This window comes from Vulpes lagopus, chromosome 18 (assembly GCF_018345385.1).
Source record: "Vulpes lagopus strain Blue_001 chromosome 18, ASM1834538v1, whole genome shotgun sequence".
NCBI lineage: Eukaryota > Metazoa > Chordata > Mammalia > Carnivora > Canidae > Vulpes > Vulpes lagopus.
This window is the reverse complement of record NC_054841.1, coordinates 29962124-29982224: the sequence shown is the minus strand read 5'-3', so window position 1 is coordinate 29982224 and position 20101 is coordinate 29962124. Positions and strand designations below refer to the sequence as shown.

Genomic DNA, 20101 nt, shown 5'->3' with positions numbered 1-20101 from the left:
ATCACGAAATGGGCAAAAGACATGAACAGAAATTTCACCAAAGACGACATACACATGGCCAACAAGCACATGAGAAAATGCTCCCTTGACATCAGGGAAATACACAGCCTGTAAAAATGACAGACATTTTAATGAGAGACAGAATGTAAAATGATATCTACAGCATGGTCTCAAATATGTAAAGAAATACAAAAGAAAGAAGAGAAACCACTGCTTTATATAATGACATCATTTCATAACTCAAATTTGCTTTATATTTGTTAAAATTAGCATACTTTATATAGTTCACTTTATAGCAGAGGGAAGAGACCATCTCTGTTTGATGATGTCATGCAACGATGCCACTAGCTAACCCCAATGATGACACCTTAGTCATCAAGAGAAGGTTAAAAAATGGATATATTTTACTTAATTATAGCAATGTGCATATGTTACAGCTTTGTAGAACAATCTGGGTGACATCAGGGAAATACAAATCAAAACCACAATGAGATACCACCTCACACCAGTGAGAATGGGGAAAATTAATAAGATAGGAAACAAAAAATGTTGGAGAGGATGTGGAGAAAGGGGAACCCTCTTGCACTGTTGGTGGGAATGTGAACTGGTTTAGCCACTCTGGAAAACTATGTGGAGGTTCCTCAAAGAGTTAAAAATAGAGCTACCCTACGACCCAGCAATTGCACTACTGGAGATTTACCCCAAAGATACAGATGCAGTGAAAAACCGAGACACCTGCACCCCAATGTTTCTAGCAGTCATGCCCGCAGTAGCCGAACTGTGGAAGGGGCCTCGGTGTCTGTATCAAAAGATGAATGGATAAAGAAGATGTGGTCTATGTATACATTGGAATATTACTCAGCCATTAGAAACAACGAATAGCCATCATTTGCTTCAACATGGATAGAACTGGAGGGTATTATGCTGAGGGAAGTAAGTCAATTGGAGGACAAACATTATATGGTTTCATTCATTCAGGGAATATAAAAAATAGTGAAAGGGATTATAGGGAAAAGGAGAGAAAATGAGTGGGAAATATAAGAGGGTGACATAACATGAGAGACACCTAATTCTTGGAAACGAACAAGGGGTAGTGGAAAGGGAGGTGGGCGGGGGGTTGGGGTGACTGGGTGACGGGCACTGAGGGGAGGCACTTGACGGGATGAGCACTGGGTGTTATATACTATATGTTGGCAAATCGAACTCCAATAAAAAAATATACAAAAAAAAATTAACAAAGCCAGGTGGCCAAACATCAATCTGTTAAATGTTCTGATGTTCTAATGTATCATGTAGGAAAATAATTAAATTTAAAGACTCAGATTTCCTGCAATTGAACACTTAATACCCCGTGACCTTCAGTGACCAATATACAGATATACTTTATGGACCTACTTTCTCAAACTATCAATTTATAGGTGATGCTCCCATACCACCACAAGAGATATAATAAAATTTAACCAATGGAAAGATTACACACTAAGGGGAAATCATGGTCCATTAAACCAATTCCTCAAGGGTTATCTAAATTTTTATTTCTTCAGAATACTTGTTGTTCCAAACCATTTTTATTTATTTATTCTCAACACTGAAAGCATTTAGTGCCATCTTTGACTCCTCACCAAATTGACGGTAACAAATATACACTACATAGTGGCAACAATAATCTGAATTTCACTGGTAACACAACAACATTAACTGCATTCCAAGACAAAGTACTGGGTCAGAGTTAGGTGGAATCTTGTTAAACAGTCATAATAATAAGCGTAAAGGTTTTAAATTTGACATTCAAAAGGGATCCACTAGAAAAAAATATACCTACCCAAGTCATATTCCTGTACATTGCTTATATATCCATAGAGAGGGCAATGACCAAAGATGACCAGCATGACTACTCGGCCAGTTTTCAATGTGACAATGTGTGCTGAGTGTCCGACCACTGCATATTGCTCCTTTGCTTTGGGAGTCAACAATACCCATGACTCATTATGAATATGGAACACTCTCAACTCATTGGTCACATTCCCTGTTGAATCAATTTTTCCTCCATACATGTATATTTTATCCTAGGGAAAAAAATGTAAACAGAATTATAAAAAACATCAAAAGCATCAAATCTAAGAATGAAAAAGAGAAGTTCAAAACCTCGATATTATTCTTAGCTTAAGAAGTGCTAGTAAAAAATGTACCTTTCAGTGAATTATTAAGAGAAGAATGAAAGGCACAAAATAAAACATCATACTCTGTATCTCCAACACTTCACCACTATTCTTGGACTTCCTCATATGAGATCTCTTACTGTATAAAATGGCTTGGAAAAATTAAGTTGAAGAGTTCCCTCACCCTCCCATAATCCAAAAAAAAAAAAAGGAAATGAAAGTGATTATTCAGTTATATTGCAATGTGGCTATTCTCGGCTAAACCTGCTCATTAACATAATAGCTAATTTACACAGTATTAATTTTTAACCATTTAGTACGACAATCATAATATCCTGGTACAATTTCAATCCATTAAAATCTGTCAGGTTAAATTGGTTTCAACTTCAATTTTCCACTTACAACTTAGCCAGTTATATACACTCCTCCATAACAGAAAGTTTCCCTTTAACTAAAAACCAAAACTGAAGTTAAAATTATAGAGACATAGAGTAGAATGGTGGTTCCCAGGGACTTGGGGCGGGGGCAGGAGGGGAGAAGGGATATGGGAAATTATTGTTCCATGGGCAAGAGTTGTAGTTTTACAAGATGAAAAGAATTACAGAGATGCATGGTGGTGATAGTTATAATTAGGAATGTATTTAATACCACTGAACTGTATACTTAAAAATGATTGAGACAGGGGCGCCTGGGTGGCTCAGTTGGTTAAGTGCCCGCCTTTGGCTCAGGTCATGATCTCAGGATTCTGGGGATCCAGCTCCATGTCAGGCTCCCTGCTGGGCAGGGAGTTTGCTTCCCTCTCTCCCCACTTCCCCACTGCTTGTGCTTGGGCATGCATGCTCTCTCTCTCAAATAAATTAAAAAATATATTTTAAAAAAAATGGTTAAGACAGTCAATTTTACGTTATGTGTATTTTACACAAGAGAAAAACCTTAGAGACAAAACCCCAATACTATATAGCTTTTCAACCACATTACACAATAAAGTAAGTGTGGAAGACTTGAGTTTCTTTTTTTTTTTTTAATAAATTTTTATTTATTTATGATAGTCACACAGAGAGAGAGAGAGAGAGAGAGAGAGGCAGAGGGAGAAGCAGGCTCCATGCACCGGGAGCCCGACGTGGGATTCGATCCCGGGTCTCCAGGATCGCGCCCTGGGCCAAAGGCAGGCGCCAAACCGCTGCGCCACCCAGGGATCCCAAGACTTGAGTTTCTAGCCTGGTACAAAATGGAGACATTTTACCTTGTATAATGCTAAAGAATGGCCATATCTGACAACCACACTGTTCACAGAACGGTTCAAGGCAAGCCACTCCCTAGAAGCAAGGTCATACCTATAAAACAAACAGATCACATTTTCACCCAAATGACACAACAGAGTACCTTATATTCTTCTATTTGTGATATGCAATTTGGAGATGCTCATTACATGTGCCATGCAGATAAGGCATCTCTGAAAACAAAGAAACAAACCTCACAGCTGTGTCCACAGAGCATATCAGAACTTGAGTAGGAGGGCTGGACTGCACAGCCTTGGGATGAGGGGAAAAAAAACCTACTGGAAGTTTTCTAGTGCTTCCTGAAAACCTCTTCTAAACACACAGTCTAAATCACTTGCAAGTTGTGTTACAATGAAGGGACATTTACTGCCATAAATTCTCTTGTTTAACCATGTGAAATTGAAGACAAATACTGAAAAAGGAATGATGATTAAGTAAAAGATATTCCTAACTTTTCCTTTTCTTTATCTCATTGATTTCTTAAAGTCATATTTTTAAGAAAGCTAGACTATCATTTGGCATTTCAATTTTATTATGAATTCACTTAAAGATTTTTAAAATACAAACATTAAGTAAACATCATACCAGACATTTTTCAATGCATATATACAAACAGGAGAATACATTGACAGTATATATTTATACAAAGGGGATCATGCTATAGATGATACTTTTAATAAATGGTGTTAATTTGTATTTAATTTAATAGAAAAAAGAAACCAATGCTTTTGTTCTACTTTAAAAATGTTTGTTTTCACTAAGTTTCCCTAAGTAATGAGTTTTTTTGTTTTACAGAAAACATTATTATGCAAACAAGATATAAGAAAGTCTTGATATAATAAGCAAAAAAGGATAAAACAAATGTCCATCAAGAGAAAATGGATCAATAAATGATAGTATAACCATATAATAGAATTTTAGAGTGAAAAATAAATACACTCAAACAATACCTTCTCAACACAAATCTCAAAACAATGTTAAACCTAAAAATCAAACTACAGAATACTGTTTCTGTAATGACTAATCAGAAAATTTATTAACTCTAACATATGTTCATATATATTAAAAGTCTAAAGATATGTAAGTGAACAAATGACAGCACAAAAGCAAGATACTGATTATCTTTGAGACTGGAGGGGAGCATGGCAGGGGTCTTTAATTAGATTAGCAGTGTCTTACTTCCTAACCTAGGTGGTGTATGCATTAGTATTCATCATTCTTCTCCAAATCTTTCCTTCTGTCTTAAATATTTTATACATGATCTAAAACAAAATGGTGAGGGGCGCCTGGGTAGCTCAGTAATTGAGTATCTGCCTTTGGCTCAGGTTGTGACCCAGGGTCCTGGGATCAAGTGCCAAATTAGGCTCCCCACAAGGACCCTGCTTCTCCCTCTGCCCATGTCTCTGCCTCTGTGTGTCTCTCATGAATAATTAAATAAAACCTTAAAAAAAAAAGAAGTGACATTTATTGAATACGAATACTATATTAATACCAGCTATTATTTTTTGCATTCTTTGAATATTCTGCATTTTAAAAAATACATGAAAAATTATTTAGAAGTTAGATTCACTTTTGTTTTTAAGTTACATACAAACTTAATTTTGGACAGAATCCATTAATTTCCTGCTTTGAAAGTTGAAAATCTTACATTTCCTCCCATTTCTTCTTCCAGTTTTTGTTATGTAAACTTTACCCTGTCCAAGTTTATAATATTCACATTCCACTCTATTACTATGATTCCATATCATATATTTTAGCTGAAGCAATCTCTTCACCATTGTACTCTTACAACTTCTCCTTGAGTCTTTAATTCTTATTTGGCTGTATTTTACTGCCAACTGGTTGTTTTCTGGTGGTGCTCACATGTGCTCCTTCTCCTAAGTTCTCTTATGTTTACGAGTATCTGCTTGCTAGCTCTACAGGTGAATGACATCTTGGCTGGGTATAATATCTCGGCCATCCTTTCTTGATATCAGGACTTTGAAGATGCTGCTCCCTTGAATAACAGTGGTAGTAAATGCTGTGATGGAGAAGCCCAAGGCCAGTAAGACTTTTTCTCCTTCCATGTGCTTTGCTTTTCTGTTTGGAAGGCTGAAGAACTCTCAGTTACTCTCATTCTCTCTCCTTCTCCCTCTCCCTCCTTTCTTCTCTATTTTTTAAAGTCACAGTATTATCTTTTACTTAGGTAGAAATAACTAAAATCCATGCAGGGTAATGTCTTTACAAAATGAACTACATACCACTGCAATAATTTTATGGAGCTCTGGCTGTAGAAGGTCTTTCCTGAGGACTAGCCTGGCTTCTGAAAACATAATACCCCTAATGCTCAAGTCTGTCTCTGTAAGCTTGAAAGAGAGGAAAGAAAACAAAGGGAGCCCAAATCTCTAGATGGTTTAATTCACTTCTCTTTCAAGTGACATGGAGGGTGCTCAATCTGTATCTTAATTAATTTTGCTCCTCTTAGTCAATGACAGGTCAGCTCACGAGCTTGTTAGAGACAGTAAGGCACTGGCAGGTCCCGATAACCTGGCACAGATGAACTACCAAAAGATCTTACATAACAGGTTGTGACTCTTTTCACAAACTAGAGACGCAAACACAAGTCAAGGACAATACTGATGCAATAAAACATAAGAAATTCTAATCACCAAAATTCTTGTGGGAGCTCAGTCCAAGAAAATAGAATACTGAATAACTAGTTCTAAGAACTGGACAAATAGATAAGCAAAGGCAAATTTCTGGAATGCAGAAACAGATGTCTTCCAGAACTGCAACCATCTCTCTCACAAATTCCTCCTTGATGATTGGTATCATGATGACCATCATGGCACAGGGTACATTCTTCCACCACCCATAGTGGCCTGGTTTTCCATTCACAGTGTCTGACCATCCAAAGACCATGGCAAAGGCTTAAACATGACCCTAGCCAGAGGAGGCACAAAACTACCTGAGGCTTCCCACCCAAGAATTTGTCCTTTGTTCTTAAAAGGACAAATAACTTTTAAAATAACTTGATCAAATCAGATCTTGTTGGACAGCTATACAATTTTCCTAAAACTTCTTGTGCTATTTCAATCTGTTCTATTTGTTAGGTTCTTTACTTCACTGACAGCAATTATCTTTATAATAGATCTCCTGTCTTCCATGTGTCTTTGCTCTACTAATTATTTCAACCTGTATTTGCTGGAATGTCTATAAAGCTGAATTCAATTTTCATTCTAGTTTTTGCTGTGTATAATTTATTTACATTTCCTTAGATATGTAATCTCCCATTTCATCTTTGTTTTTATTTTCATGTCTTTCGCTTTTTTTTAATTCAAATTCTCATTAAATTGATGTGCAGCATGAAGCAGTTGGAAGCAATCTCCCTATTTTTCTTCTATGACCAGTTGTCAGCATTTACATGCTGCTTTCTTCCTCTTTATTTTTCCATCATAGAATAATTGCATTAGCTATAGCATCATTTCTTTCATCTTGCTTGTGGTTAGATAGATATTGCTCTCCAGACATTTGCAAAGTGCAGGTGACTTCTTAATTCTTTTTCTGCAATATCTAAGATAAACTTGTCTTAGCTTATCCTTCCATTTTAGCTTTAGTGTGAAAGATGGTATTTTAAGTTCTATCCACTGTTCTGAAGTCTGAGGATATGCTGAGACTCAGATGGGGGAGTACACAGCCTATTAGTATAAATCATCCAGACTCTGCTCTCCTTGGAAATTTTAAGTGTCCCAGGTCGAGGCATAACCCAAATCAGAAGCAGCTCTGACATTTGGGCAGAGTCAACCACTCAATCAATTTCCCCTCTTTTCACCCAGACTTTCTCAGCAATAACTTCTCCTACCCCTCCATTACAAGAGCGAAAAAACAATGATTCCCCACGCAGTTTTTGTCTTTCCAGATTTGGGGTTATTTGTAGAGTTCTCAGAATCTTACCCATACGGTTTCCATGGGGTAAAAACGGGGTCAGTTGTACAGTTCCTGTGAGTCTGTTTTAAAATTTACTGGATTAGATGATACCCTTCTCCTCATTTGATTACCTGCTGTTCAATTTTAATCAGGCTCCACACTCAGTGCAGAGCCCAACGCAGGGCTTGATCTCATGCCCCTGAGATCAGGACCCGAGCCGAAATCGAGAGTCGGGTATTTAACCGACCGAGCCACCCAAATGCCCCCTTACTTTTTCTTTTTAAACATTTTTTTAAAAAACTCTTTTTTGCTTAAGGAAATTCAGTGATGAAGTTTCAATTGGAAATATTAACCTACGAGACCAAGACCATTTGTGTAAGATGACTCTTGGGTGACATAAAATGGGGACTACTTTTTAATGTAAGTTAAAAGTTTTGGGTTAACAGGATTGTGGAAAAAAATAGCTCAATTGCTGAAATATGCTTATGTAAGAATATAAATGATGATAAAACTTATAATCTAAGTTCCAGAAATACTTTTTCTAAAAGGAGTCACTGTATTTTTACTTTCCATGAGTTAGTAAAAATTTATTTGAAACTACATTAACATTTACGTGAAATACATAAAGCTGTAAAAATCATGTTTTGATTAAGTACAAGCAGAAAAAAAATATTACAAATGTAGCTCGTGAGGTACACCAGTCACATAAAAGAAGTGACATTAATATTCCCAGAAACAAATATTTGTGAAGGAAATAAATAATTCATTTACTCTTCCGTTCACCTGATAAACACTTATTTGAGCACATTCTATGAGCAAAGCTCTGAGCTAAGTGAGCAAATAAGGTCTCTAACCTTGGAGAACGTAGAGTGGAAAAGGCAAAAAATGAGCAAATGCAACAAGGGGCACACACAGCACTAAAAATGATGCATGCTGCTCTAAAGGAAATGAGAACTATGAAAAATAACAGGGAGAACCTGCCTGAACTGGATGATCAGGGAAGGTCTCTTGTGGTATAACTGAGATCTAACGGGTGAAAAGAAAACAGCCCTTGGGTACAACAGCAAGAAGAGTCTGGACTGAGGGAGGGGTGAGTACAAAAGGCTTTAGAATAAGGATGCACCTGGAGTTTTAGGTAAAGCTAGAAGGTTGAGGAGGCAGGAAAGGAACAGGGTGAGACTGGGAAGGTGAGCAGTAATCAGATCAGGGAAGCCCAAGAGGTCCAATGGGAAAAGCCACTGATGGGTTTTAAGAAGGTAGTACATGATATGACTTACACTTAAAAAAAAAAAAAATCCCAGCTGATATTTAAAAAAATAGATTAAGAGGAATGCATGGAAACACACAGACTTGCTAAGAATCTAGTGCTGAAGCTAGGTGAGCAACAATGGCAGGCTGGTCACAGAGAGAAAAGAATGAATATGACATTTATTTGGTGGGCTTGATATGAGAATAGGATATGAGGAGGTGAAGGAAAGGATCAAAATCACTCCCAGATTTTTTGCTTTAAAAGAGGATGATGCCAAATACAAGGGTAAAAATCACATAAATGGTAGAATACTCGACTCTCATAATATCTATATCATAGCAGAAGGGATAATCACTTTCATGCCTTTAATTTTACCTTCTCAGAGTGGTGGCCCAAGTAGTGAAAAGTAGTTAGAGTGGGGATAGATTTTCTAGGTAGAGCTAATAAGACCTACTGATATACTGTAGCAGATAGACACTATGGTGGTGGTGGTCAAGATTTCTGCTTCTGGATATTTATAGTCATGTATAATACCCTCCCCTCAAGTGTGAGCAGGATCTAGGACTTGTTTCTAACCAACAAGAACATGGCAAAGATGATGAGACATCATTTCCATGATATCTATCCTGCCAGGAGACTCAGTCTAGAGACTCCCCTCATGACCTAATGAAGCAAGCAGCCACACTAGAAAAGTCAAAGTAATAAGGAACTGTGAATGGCCTCTAGAGTAGAGGGCAGCCTCCACTTGACAGCCAGCAAAAAGCTGGGGCCCTGAGTCCTAAAACCACAAGGGAATGGATCCTGCCAACAATTCTAATGAACTTGGAAGTAAACTCTTCCCCAGTGGAATCTCTAGATGAGAACACAGGCCAGGTGACACCTTGATGGCAGAGCATGGAGTTAAGACATGCCCAGACTCCTGACCAGCAAAAACGATGAATAAATATGTGCTGTTTTAAGCTGCTACATTTGTGGTCATTTGTTATGTAGCAAGGGATAGCTAATACATGCACTGATATGGAGAGTGTAAAAACAAGAAGTCAAGGATGGCTCCAAAATTCTGGGATTAAGCAAACAGAAGTATGAAGTAGTCATTAACTGAGATAGGCACATCTAGGGCAAGAACTGGCCTAGAGGAAAGATCAATTTTGGACACATACAGTTTAAGATGCCTTTCAGACAGCCAAAAGATTGAGATGTCAAATAAAAAGGTGGTGATATGGGTTCAGGTGAAAAGTCTAGGATGCAGACTTCAATCTGGGAGTCACCAACCCACAAGTCAAGATATTACATAAGACTACCAGGAGAGTAAATATACACTCCCACGGAAGAGGACTAAGAGCTGAGCCGTGGGACACATCATCATTCAGAAGTCAGTCAGTTGAAGAGGAACCAGCTAAAGAAAGAGGCTGAGAAGGAATAAGTAGTTGGAACAAATATGAAGAGAAAGTGGAATCCGGGAAGACAGCTAGAGAAAGTGTTTAAAAGGGAGGGGGTGCCTGGGTGGCTCAGTCAGTTCAGTGTCCAACTCTTAATTTCAGCTCAGGACATGATCTCAGGTTCCTGGGATCAAGCCCCACCTCGGGCTCTACCCTCACAGGGAGGCCACTTGGGGATTCTCTCCCTCGCCCTGTGCCCCTCCTCCCACTTGTGTGTGCACTCACTCTCAAATGAACGAATAAATCTTAAAAAAAAAAAAAGGAGGGAGGGACTAGTATTATATCAAATGTTGGTGAAAGATCAAATAAGATGAGGACTAAGAATTTAAACTTTAAAATTCAGCTCCTCAGGGGGATCCCTGGGTGGCTCAGCAGTTTGGCACCTGCCTTTGGCCCAGGGCGCGATCCTGGAGTCCCGGGATCGAGTCCCGAGTCAGGCTCCTGGCATGGAGCCTGCTTCTCCCTCCTCCTGTGTCTCTGCCTCTCTTTCTCTCTATGTCTATCATAAATAAATAAATAAATCTTTAAAATTAAAATAAATAAAATAAAATAAAATAAAATAAAATAAAATAAAATAAAATAAAATGAAATTCAGCTCCTCAGTCACATTAGCCACCTTTAAAGCACTCAATGACCACACATGGCTAGTGACAGGATAGTGACCCACTGGACAGTGCTGATGCACAGAACAGAAGATAGGATAAATGAGCAGAGATGAAGGTAACAGCTAAATGTGGTGGTGGGAGTTTGAGGAAGTCTTCTTTGGATAACTGTTACCTTTCAACATAGAAACAAGAAGCAAGGCCATTAGCTGAGAATGAAAACTAGGAGAATATGTGGTGGAGATTCGAAAACTGAAAAGAAATATGGCAGCTGAGCAGGAGAATGAGAGCAAGTCTGAGACAAAACCAATGGACTGTGAAGCCCTGTGGGAGCCAAGAATTGCTGAAGTTCACCCAACTGCTCACATGTACATGCATGTCTTCTGCCAAATTTGGACAATTCTCTGCCATTATTTCTTCAAATTCCTTTTCCGACACTCTCTTGCTCCTCTCCTTCCAGGACTCCTCCAGTGACAGAAATGTTAAGATTTTTTGTTATAGCCAGAGACCTTCAGGTCTCTGAAGTTCTATTTAAATCTTAAGTATTCTATTTTCTCTCTGGTTTAGATTGAGGGATATCTATTGTTCTATCTTCAAGTTCACTAATTCTTTCCTCTGTCCTCTCCATTCTGCTATTGACCCTGTCCACTGGGATTTTTGGTTACTGTATTTTTCAGTTCTAAAATTTCCATTTGATTCTTCCTTAAATCTTCTATGTCTTTGATGAAGTTCTATTATTCATTCGATTTAGGTGTGTCTATAATCGCACACCAAAGCATTTTTATAATGGCTGTTTAAAATCTTGTCAGATAATTCTAGTATCTATGTCATCCTGCTGTCAGCATCTCAACTGTCTTCTTCATTCAAGTTGGGATTTTCCTGGCTCTTTGCATGAGAAAGGATTTTCAATTGAAATCTGAACATTTTGGATATCATAGCATGAGGCTCTGATCTTATTTACATCTACTGTTATAGCAGGCTTCATCTCACACCCCAGCAGGGAAGGGGAAAGGCCAACTCATTACTGTTGTTACTCCCAGGTGTGGGTAGAATCCAGGTTCCCCACAGAGTCTCCAGTGACATCACAGCGGGGGAGGAAGCCTCATTTATGCCTAGTGGAGAAGAAAGTCCCAGTTCCCTAACTGGTCTTCAGAGGTTAAGACTGTAAGCAAATAACAAATGCAAAAACAAAAACCAAATGGCTAAATATTAACTAGGTTACATAAAAACTAGATTGCTGAGAAAGTCTCAGTTCCCTAATTGGCCTTTCCTAACACTGGTAGTGAGGGGGAGTTGGGGGGGGGGGGGCGGAGTTGTTGGAGCACCTCACTAGATCCTGGCAAGAGTGGGAATCTAGACTCTGCTAGCATCAGACTTTGTTGACAGGAATGAAGGTGAGGCCACAGTTCTTTCTGTAGTGTTTGGCTATAGTAGAGTGGTTATTTGTGTCTAATAAAAGTTTTCTGTCTCACTAAGCTGCTCCTTTCCTAGTCCTTAGGCTAGAGAGAACAGGCAGGCTTATTCTTAGGGCTTTTTCAGCTTGTGCCTATTGGCATTTCCAGATTGCTGCTTTTTCCAACATCAAATCTGAGATATATGAGATAAAAAGAAAAGTCCTGGAATTTTCCATTACATCGTTCCTTAGGTTCCAAGGTCCCTAGCCAGACTGCCTTCTCTCTACCTTTCAGAGTAGAAAGGTACTCATGTACCTTTCATGTTTGCTTTATATATAATGGTTTCATGTTTGCTTTATATATAATGTTCAAGATTTTTAACTATACTTACCATAAAGAATAGGGGAAATCATTTCTTTATGATTTTTTAATAATTTCCTTTTTCATATTCTATTACTACAGGAGTATCAGGCCACCTGAGTGGCTTAGTCAGTTAAGCATCTGGCTCTTGTTTCAGCTCAGGTCATGATCTTGGGATTGTGAGAACTAGACCCACATCATGCTCTGCACTCAGTGAGGAGTCTGCTTCTCTCTCCCTGCCTTTCTGTGTGCATATGCATGCTCTCTCTCTCTCTCTCTCTCTCTAAAATAAAGAAATAAATCTTTAAAAAAAAAAAAAAGGAGCATCTTATTTACTCTGCGTTCCTCCTGGGTTTGACTTCAATTCTAAAATTATTTTAAAATTCTTTCTTAACTTCTATCATCTCATTTCTCGATTTTTCTGTTTCTGATTATATTATTCTTTCATGCCTTGCATCATTTTTTTTTTTTTTTTTTTTTGCCGTATTTTAGCTTGCTTGGGAATAGTAAGTTCTCACTTTTCTCAGTTTTGTGAGTATATTTTTCTATTATGCTTTTATGTATAAAGGGGGGTTATTCTACCAGGCAGTCTCTTTTTCTTTTCTATGTTACTTTAACTTTTAATTTTTTATGTCATTAAATCTTGATACTTTTCTGTTGCTCAATTTTAAGTAAAACTACTTTTCCCTGAACTCATACAGAAGAGGCCTGGGTTAGGACCATCTTCCTAGCTGAGATTTTATTATTTTATTTTATTTTATTTTATTTTATTTATTTTTATTTTATTTTTTCTAGCTGAGATTTTAATCTCAGCTCTCTAGCTCACTCTTATGTTGTCAACAGTGTGGTGTTCAAATACATGGCAGCTTATGTGTTGGGATATTTGGCTCTGTTCACCTTCCTTACTGTTAACTGGACACTCTTTTAACCTTTTCTCTATGGTCCCTATCCTTTTCAATTTGAATTCTAATTCCAGCAGTTTCTCCTTACTGTAGAACTTTCTCTTGTGATAACACTTTGGCTAGTTCATTTTGAGAGCTAAAAAGGCACAAACTGCTCTAGCCCCTTCAAATCCTATTATCGATTCCCATGAGTTTAGCCCTTACTAGAATACACAAATCTTTCCAATTCCAGCTGCTGTTCTCAAAGCAGCTTTTTAGGAATGCTGGAGCCTGTCAGTTGGCCTCTTGCTCCCCTTTGCTTACTTCTGCTCAGATGCCAATACCACACAGGTCCTGTGGCTGTGAACGGTTAGCCCTACCTATCTGTGTAGATACCTTTTGACCAAGTTTTGTTTTGTTACTCATGTGTTTTTTCATTTTGCCATACTAGTTGTCTATGTGCTTTAATGACTATTTGGGGGATTCGGAAACTATGCTGTAGCTGCTGCCATAGTTCCAGAATCCCTTAAAGAACAGATGCTGGTTTTTTACAATCTTCATTAATAAAAAATGCCTAGAAAAAATTTCCAGGGCACAAAATCAGCATGAGTACGTGTTCACAAATTTCTCTCCCTAAAATCAATCCTCATAACTAACTTCCTAACTCCACTGTGATAACATATATTCTCCCTTCAAGATGAGCAATGTGGGACCCACAAATGGACCTTGAACTCTGGGTCAAGTATTAGATAATGGCATAATTTCCTCTGGCAAACTATAAATTCAAATAATCTGACCTACAGAAATGCTAATTAAATTTACATGTAAAGTAATCCCCAATTTATATAGAGCCTAAAGCAAAATATGAGATGGTATCTAGAAAAGATGAATTATTGCTTATTTTAACAATGTATCCTTTGTAGCTCTCAACTTCAAAAACTAAGAATACATTAAAAAATTCTGGAACAACTACTACTAAAATATTAACAGAGATTTTCCTCAGGTAATGGAATTACTGATTTCATTTATCTCTATAAATTTTCAAAATGGAAAACTAGTAAGCTTCTTGCAAAAATGTTTAAAACTACTTACGCTAGAACCATGTTGTAATCTGAGTGATTGAACATATATCCTCCAACAACCCACATTATATTTCCATTGACCACTGCTTTGTGAGAGGCTCTGGGGAGCTTTAGGTTAGAATATTCCTCTCGAGTCCAAAATGACTGGTTAGCTGGTACAGGAATTGAACATCCGGGACCTAATAAAACAGAATAAATTAGCTTCACAAAATGCAGCTTTAAAATTACTGCACTTCAAGTTTTAATCACATAAATGTAATAAATACCTAAAGAATATTTAGTCTTTCCTTTAGCATCTAAATATCAGACAAAGCCCTTTCATTGATACTTTCAATACACTCAAAGCTTGTGACCAAGGGTCACCTCCAGTAAAATTCAAAATCATATACTTCCTAATGATAACCTGACCGTATGTAGGTTAGGATTTTTTTGTAATGAAATATTTGCTTAAGCAGCTCTGAGAGGAAAAGAGTAGACAAAGGAATTATTAACTCAAATGAAAAGCTTTAGGGCTAAAATGTAAAAACTAGTCCTAGGAGTAATAATACAACCCATTCATTTCCGAGAAAATCAAGAAACTGCATTCTTGGGAGTATGGCTCCTGCTGCAACCTGTGCACAGAGGTAAGAACTCAAAGACTTCAGTTACTTAACTCCTTGATGTCAGCCAAAGCACACACACAAAAGCATTTGAACAAGGGCATTTCCTTTCAAAATAAAAGTACTCTAAAGAAAAGGCAAATGAATAAAGAAAATTACTAAATCACTAACAGCTGTTACTACACAATCCTTAAAGAATTTGCTAAATGTTCTTTGATAACCTCTCTGCAGATAATTCCACTTGCTGACTGTTTCAGGATTCTACTGTATAACTGACCCCCATTTTTTCTGAATTTACTGAAAGTTTCTGAGAGATACCATTATTGTTAGTTCTCATCCCACTTCCTAGGTTGGTTCTCTGTTACATTTTCTTGAGGCTGAGACCAAGTCCTCCAATTTTCATGAATGAATTGCAAAGAATGTCAAACCCCTCCACGATTCTAAAGAGACCACAACCACACATATATGAAATGAAAGATTTGTAAAAATCTGAATAAAGAGATGCAAAAACTTAAATGCTACCTGATATCTAACTAACATAAGTGGTATATATGCTAGGTCATATAGGTACATATAAGGTCAATATACAAATTATTGAACTAGGAAGATGCTGTCAAATGAAGAGAAACAGATTAAAGAAGCTCCTACCCTGCCATTCCGGGAAGCAAGAGCATCCCCTGTCATCACTTGAATTGCAAATGCCTCGATGAGGAAAACCACAATCATGGACACAGTGAGGAACATCGCAGGCCTCCCCTTTCCAGTTTTCCAAACACTCACATTGGACAGTGTTGCTGCTATTACTGCTTTTACATTCTCCTCGGCCTGAGCAATTGTTCGGACACATGTCAAAACTATTAAAACAGTGGGGAAAATGAAATCAACACAAGAAACACATTAATTTAGCAGAATTTTCAACTCCCCAAAGTTTAAGATTCTTACTGGGTCTCCAGTTCACTCACAAGCACAAAGGCAGTACTTACCGGTTGGCCTAACTGGGGTCACTCAACACTGTGTAGCTAACACGGGTAATGAAATCAAATCAACCCTGTTGGATTTTCATAAGGGGAGACAAGTTAAAAAACCTAAGGGGAGAAGAAATTCTTGCAAAGCTTCCAGGCTTAGCTTCTCAAGGGTGGGATGACTATGCTATTCTTGGTGGCCCCAACAGTAATGAGCATTAGAAAACTGTCAAATGCAAGCTTGCAAGTTTGGAGAAGAGGATAAAACAAAGTACTAACTATATACTCCCCATCTTTATGGTATGTATACCTCTGGACAATCTCTCAAAGTTCAGCGAAGTAAAGATTATTGCCCAGATTGGTGTATTTAAAATCCTCAGTAAGTTTATCTACTCATGTCAGAGGGAAGAAAACGGAGGACCAGAGACACCTGGATGGCTCAACGGTTGAGCGCCTGTCTTCGGCTCAGGTGTGATCCCAGGATGTGATCCCAGGGTCTGGGGACCAGGTCCCATATTGGGCTCCCTGAAAAGAGCCTGCTTCTCCCTCTGCCTATGTCTCTGCCTCTCTCCCTGTGTCTCTCATGAATAAATAAATAAAACATTTATAAAAAAAAAAGAAAATGGAGGACCAGTTTAACTCAATAGTTTATAATGTGTCTTGTAATAACATAAGAGAACTATATTGACAGCACTCTGAGAAGACATAATTCAGATTTTAAAAGGGGAGGAGTAATAACTGGACTATCAGGATACTTTTAAGGATGTAGATTTCTTCTAAGGCCTATGAAGAAAACTAAAAAATTTTGTAGCAAAGAATGTCAGAAAATCAGAAATTAATTATTAAAAACAAGCTAATTAATGCTCACACCTACACCCAAATATCAGCTTATAACATATTTATAATAAAATACTATAAATATTTATATGCAGTATTTTTAAATCTATATAGTTGTAATGTAAGAAATACATTATGCATACTTTTCAAGCCCCAGTAAGCAGAAGAATACACAAAGTATTTGGTTCAAAAAGCTGAATGATATTCTTATAGGCCAGAAAGTAGTGTCTACTATCTCTAGAATAATACAAACAGTAAGTGAAGCTTCAATTTCATCTTTATTAAGAAAAAGGTTTTGCAAGAGAAGAGTTTATAAAAACTAAAGTTTAAATCTCAGATTGGATCTTTAACAGTAAAACAGTTACTACAGTAATCACACTTTGTTTCTATAAGAGGCCTAGAATAAAACTGTAGTATTGCCATGATGTGCTCACCCCTATGCCTCATACCAAAAATATGTCAAATTATAATTTCCTACGGACATACTTATTAATCGTATAGGAGGGCATGGCACACAATCAGAACTTAATGTTACTGGAAAAGGAAGAGGAGGGGGTAACCCTTAGGTCCTTTTAAACTAAAGAAGGGCAAATATAACAACTTCTCCACTCCAGTGTCCTCAGGCATAGGTTTATTTAATGTGCCAAAAATTAATTATGAGTTCTCTTTAAAATTACATAAAATCTCAAAACACAAAAATCATTTTTTGAATCTCTGAAAAATGAAAGTAGCAGGTAGTATATCAAAACATCTGCTTGGGGATCCCTGGGTGGCGCAGCGGTTTGGCGCCTGCCTTTGGCCCAGGGTGCGATCCTGGAGACCCGGGATCGAATCCCACGTCGGGCTCCCTGCATAGAGCCTGCTTCTCCCTCTGCCTGTGTCTCTGCCTCTCTCTCTCTCTGTGTCTCTCATGGATAAATAAATAAAATCTTAAAAAAAAAAAAAAAAAAAAAAACACATCTGCTTGTATGTCTAAATTGGAATAATGGGAAAATTAGTCTAATTATCCATGCTTAAAATGTGACTTGGAAATAAGATGAAGTACCAATTTGTGTGAAAATAAAACATAACTATTATTTTCTTCTTTTACAAAGAAAATTAGGGAACACCGAAGCTGTGGGTACTACTCTCAAGGGTCCCCAAGGTGAGGTCACCCCAAAGCTAGGATTCAGTGCAACCTGAGGACACCTGGAAAATGAATGACAATGTTTTATGTAGATCTTTCTGGACAGTCTTCTGGGAATAAAGACCATCATTTTATTTGGCTTTTCAAAGGGTCTGGAAGCCCTAGAATGGTTTAGGGCTCCTTTTTAAAAAACAGAGGTCTTGGGATACCTGGGTGGCTCAGTGGTTGAGCATCTGCCTTTGGCTCAGGGTGTGATCCCTGCCTATGTCTCTGCCTCCCTCTGTCTATGTCTCTGCCTCTTTCTGTGTCTCTCATCAATAAATAAGTGAAATCTTTAAAAAATAAATAAAGAACAGAGGTCGTGGAACCAAGAAGCTAATAAAATCTAGGATAACCTCAAGTGTTAACTTCACTTAACAAATAAATACTAATTCTGGTCTCCAGGAGAGATCAAGGCTTCCCCTACACCAATGAGGGTTAAGAATAACATGCATTTTCTTGGGAAGGGCGCTTCAGTGATGGGTCAAAGGACTTCTGGTGTCAAGGAGTACTTGAATTATCCTCTCTCTAGAGGTGCTCCCTCCCTGGAGTTTGTCTTCTCCCCTAAGGCTGCTACTATGAGGGGCCTTGAAAGAGCAAAAAGACTATGCCTAAGAACCCAAAGGGAACCCAGAATGGGTTGAATGACTAGAGCAATGCTATTCAGCATGTGAACCATAAAGAGGCATCAGCAGCATCAGAAGAGGCATCAGCAGCATCATCCAGGAACTAATCAGAAATTTGGATTCTCAGGCCCCAGCTCTGCTGCAATTACGATCTGTGGAGAAGGCCCAGGAATCTGCATCTTAACAAGCCCCCCAGGAGATCCCTGTGCATGTGAAGTTTCAAAAGTAACGGCCTCAACCTCTCCCCTTCCCTTCAGAACTGAACTTCTTCCCAGAGTGTGCCAATCTTAGTACCGTAACTTTCTAACCTTCCATTCTGAACTGTGCCCCTACCAGGCCCCTGACTCCACCTCCCCAGTTAGGGTCATCTAGGGCTCCCTCTGCTTACTCAACCTCATATAGCTGTTGGTTCCCTCCTTAAAAATTTCTTTTCTGAGCTTCTGTGACAATGTAGCCCCCTGACATTCCTCTGCTCCTTAATTTAGCTACTTCTACTGCCCCTTTCCTCACGGTGCCCACGCCCCATAAGCCACTCACTGTCCATGTGCCAGTGATTCCCAGATGACATGCCCAACCCTGTTAGCTCTTCTGGGCCCTAGGTCTGGGTATCAATGTCCTGCTTGGACATCTCACGTGTACCGAACCGCCCTCATCAGTCTTTCCCCTCAAACCAGCCTTTATGTCTGCCTGGCTCACTAAAAATCACCTTGTTAGTACTGTGATATGCTGCCCAAGGTGGTATGACTGCCAAGTCACAAACCTTGGGAGCCTGAAAAGCTAAATCAGTGTACCAAACAAGACAGAGATGGCTCTAAATAGGCTTGAAAGAATCCAGAGACCCTGAGAAAATGGGCAGAAAAAGAATCCAGCAGAAAGGTTATACATGGAGCTCGCTGCCTCTGCCAGGAGTTAGCAAACTTATTCTAGCATCCTAGGCTCCATGGGCTACAGCATCTCTTTATCACAGACTCCTTGTTTAGGGCACTTATGAATTTAACTACTTTATGAATTTAACTACTTATGAAAACAAACATTTCTTAATAGATAAAAAGAAAAGACAAAAGTTAGCCTCTCTCCTACCACAACAAATTCCCAAAGCTGCCTAAAACTGTTTGTCTAGATTTCCTTCATAACTTCAACTCAGTCCTCATCAATGGGCTAACCACTGATTACATGAAAACGACTAACGTCTGTTAAACTGCACTCAAACAAACAAACAAACAAACAAAACAAAAACAAAAACAAAAACAACAAAAAAACAATGTTTTCAACCATTAGCAGAAAAATGCACCTCTTTTCCAGGAGAAGCTCCAAAGCAGTAAGACCTGGGTTGAGATTGTAGTCCTACCACTTTGACAATGTATTTTAACCATTTCCTAAAAGTTTCCTCAATTATGGGACAAGGGAAAACACAGTGCCCATACCTCACTGAGTTTTGAACTTGAAATGAGAAATCCATGCATACTGCTTAGTGCAACACCTGGCACACTGTCAGCCCTCAATACGTGTTAGTTATTATTATTGTTAAAATATAGTCTCTGAATAAAATCACAAAGATTA

At 38.2% G+C, this 20101-nt stretch overlaps 1 protein-coding gene across 3 annotated transcripts in view; it reads right to left on the bottom strand.

Annotated features, from left to right (window-relative positions):
- ATRN (attractin) overlaps positions 1 to 20101 on the bottom strand; it is a 163165-nt gene that overhangs the window by 91863 nt on the left and 51201 nt on the right. For all 3 annotated transcript variants that reach the window (XM_041732303.1, XM_041732302.1, XM_041732301.1), the window contains exons 5-8: positions 15600 to 15805; positions 14363 to 14531; positions 3403 to 3493; positions 1823 to 2066 (exon numbers count right to left, since the gene is read on the bottom strand). In XM_041732303.1, the coding sequence (XP_041588237.1) occupies positions 1823 to 2066; positions 3403 to 3493; positions 14363 to 14531; positions 15600 to 15805 (710 nt within the window). The remainder of the gene's footprint in view (positions 1 to 1822; positions 2067 to 3402; positions 3494 to 14362; positions 14532 to 15599; positions 15806 to 20101) is intronic.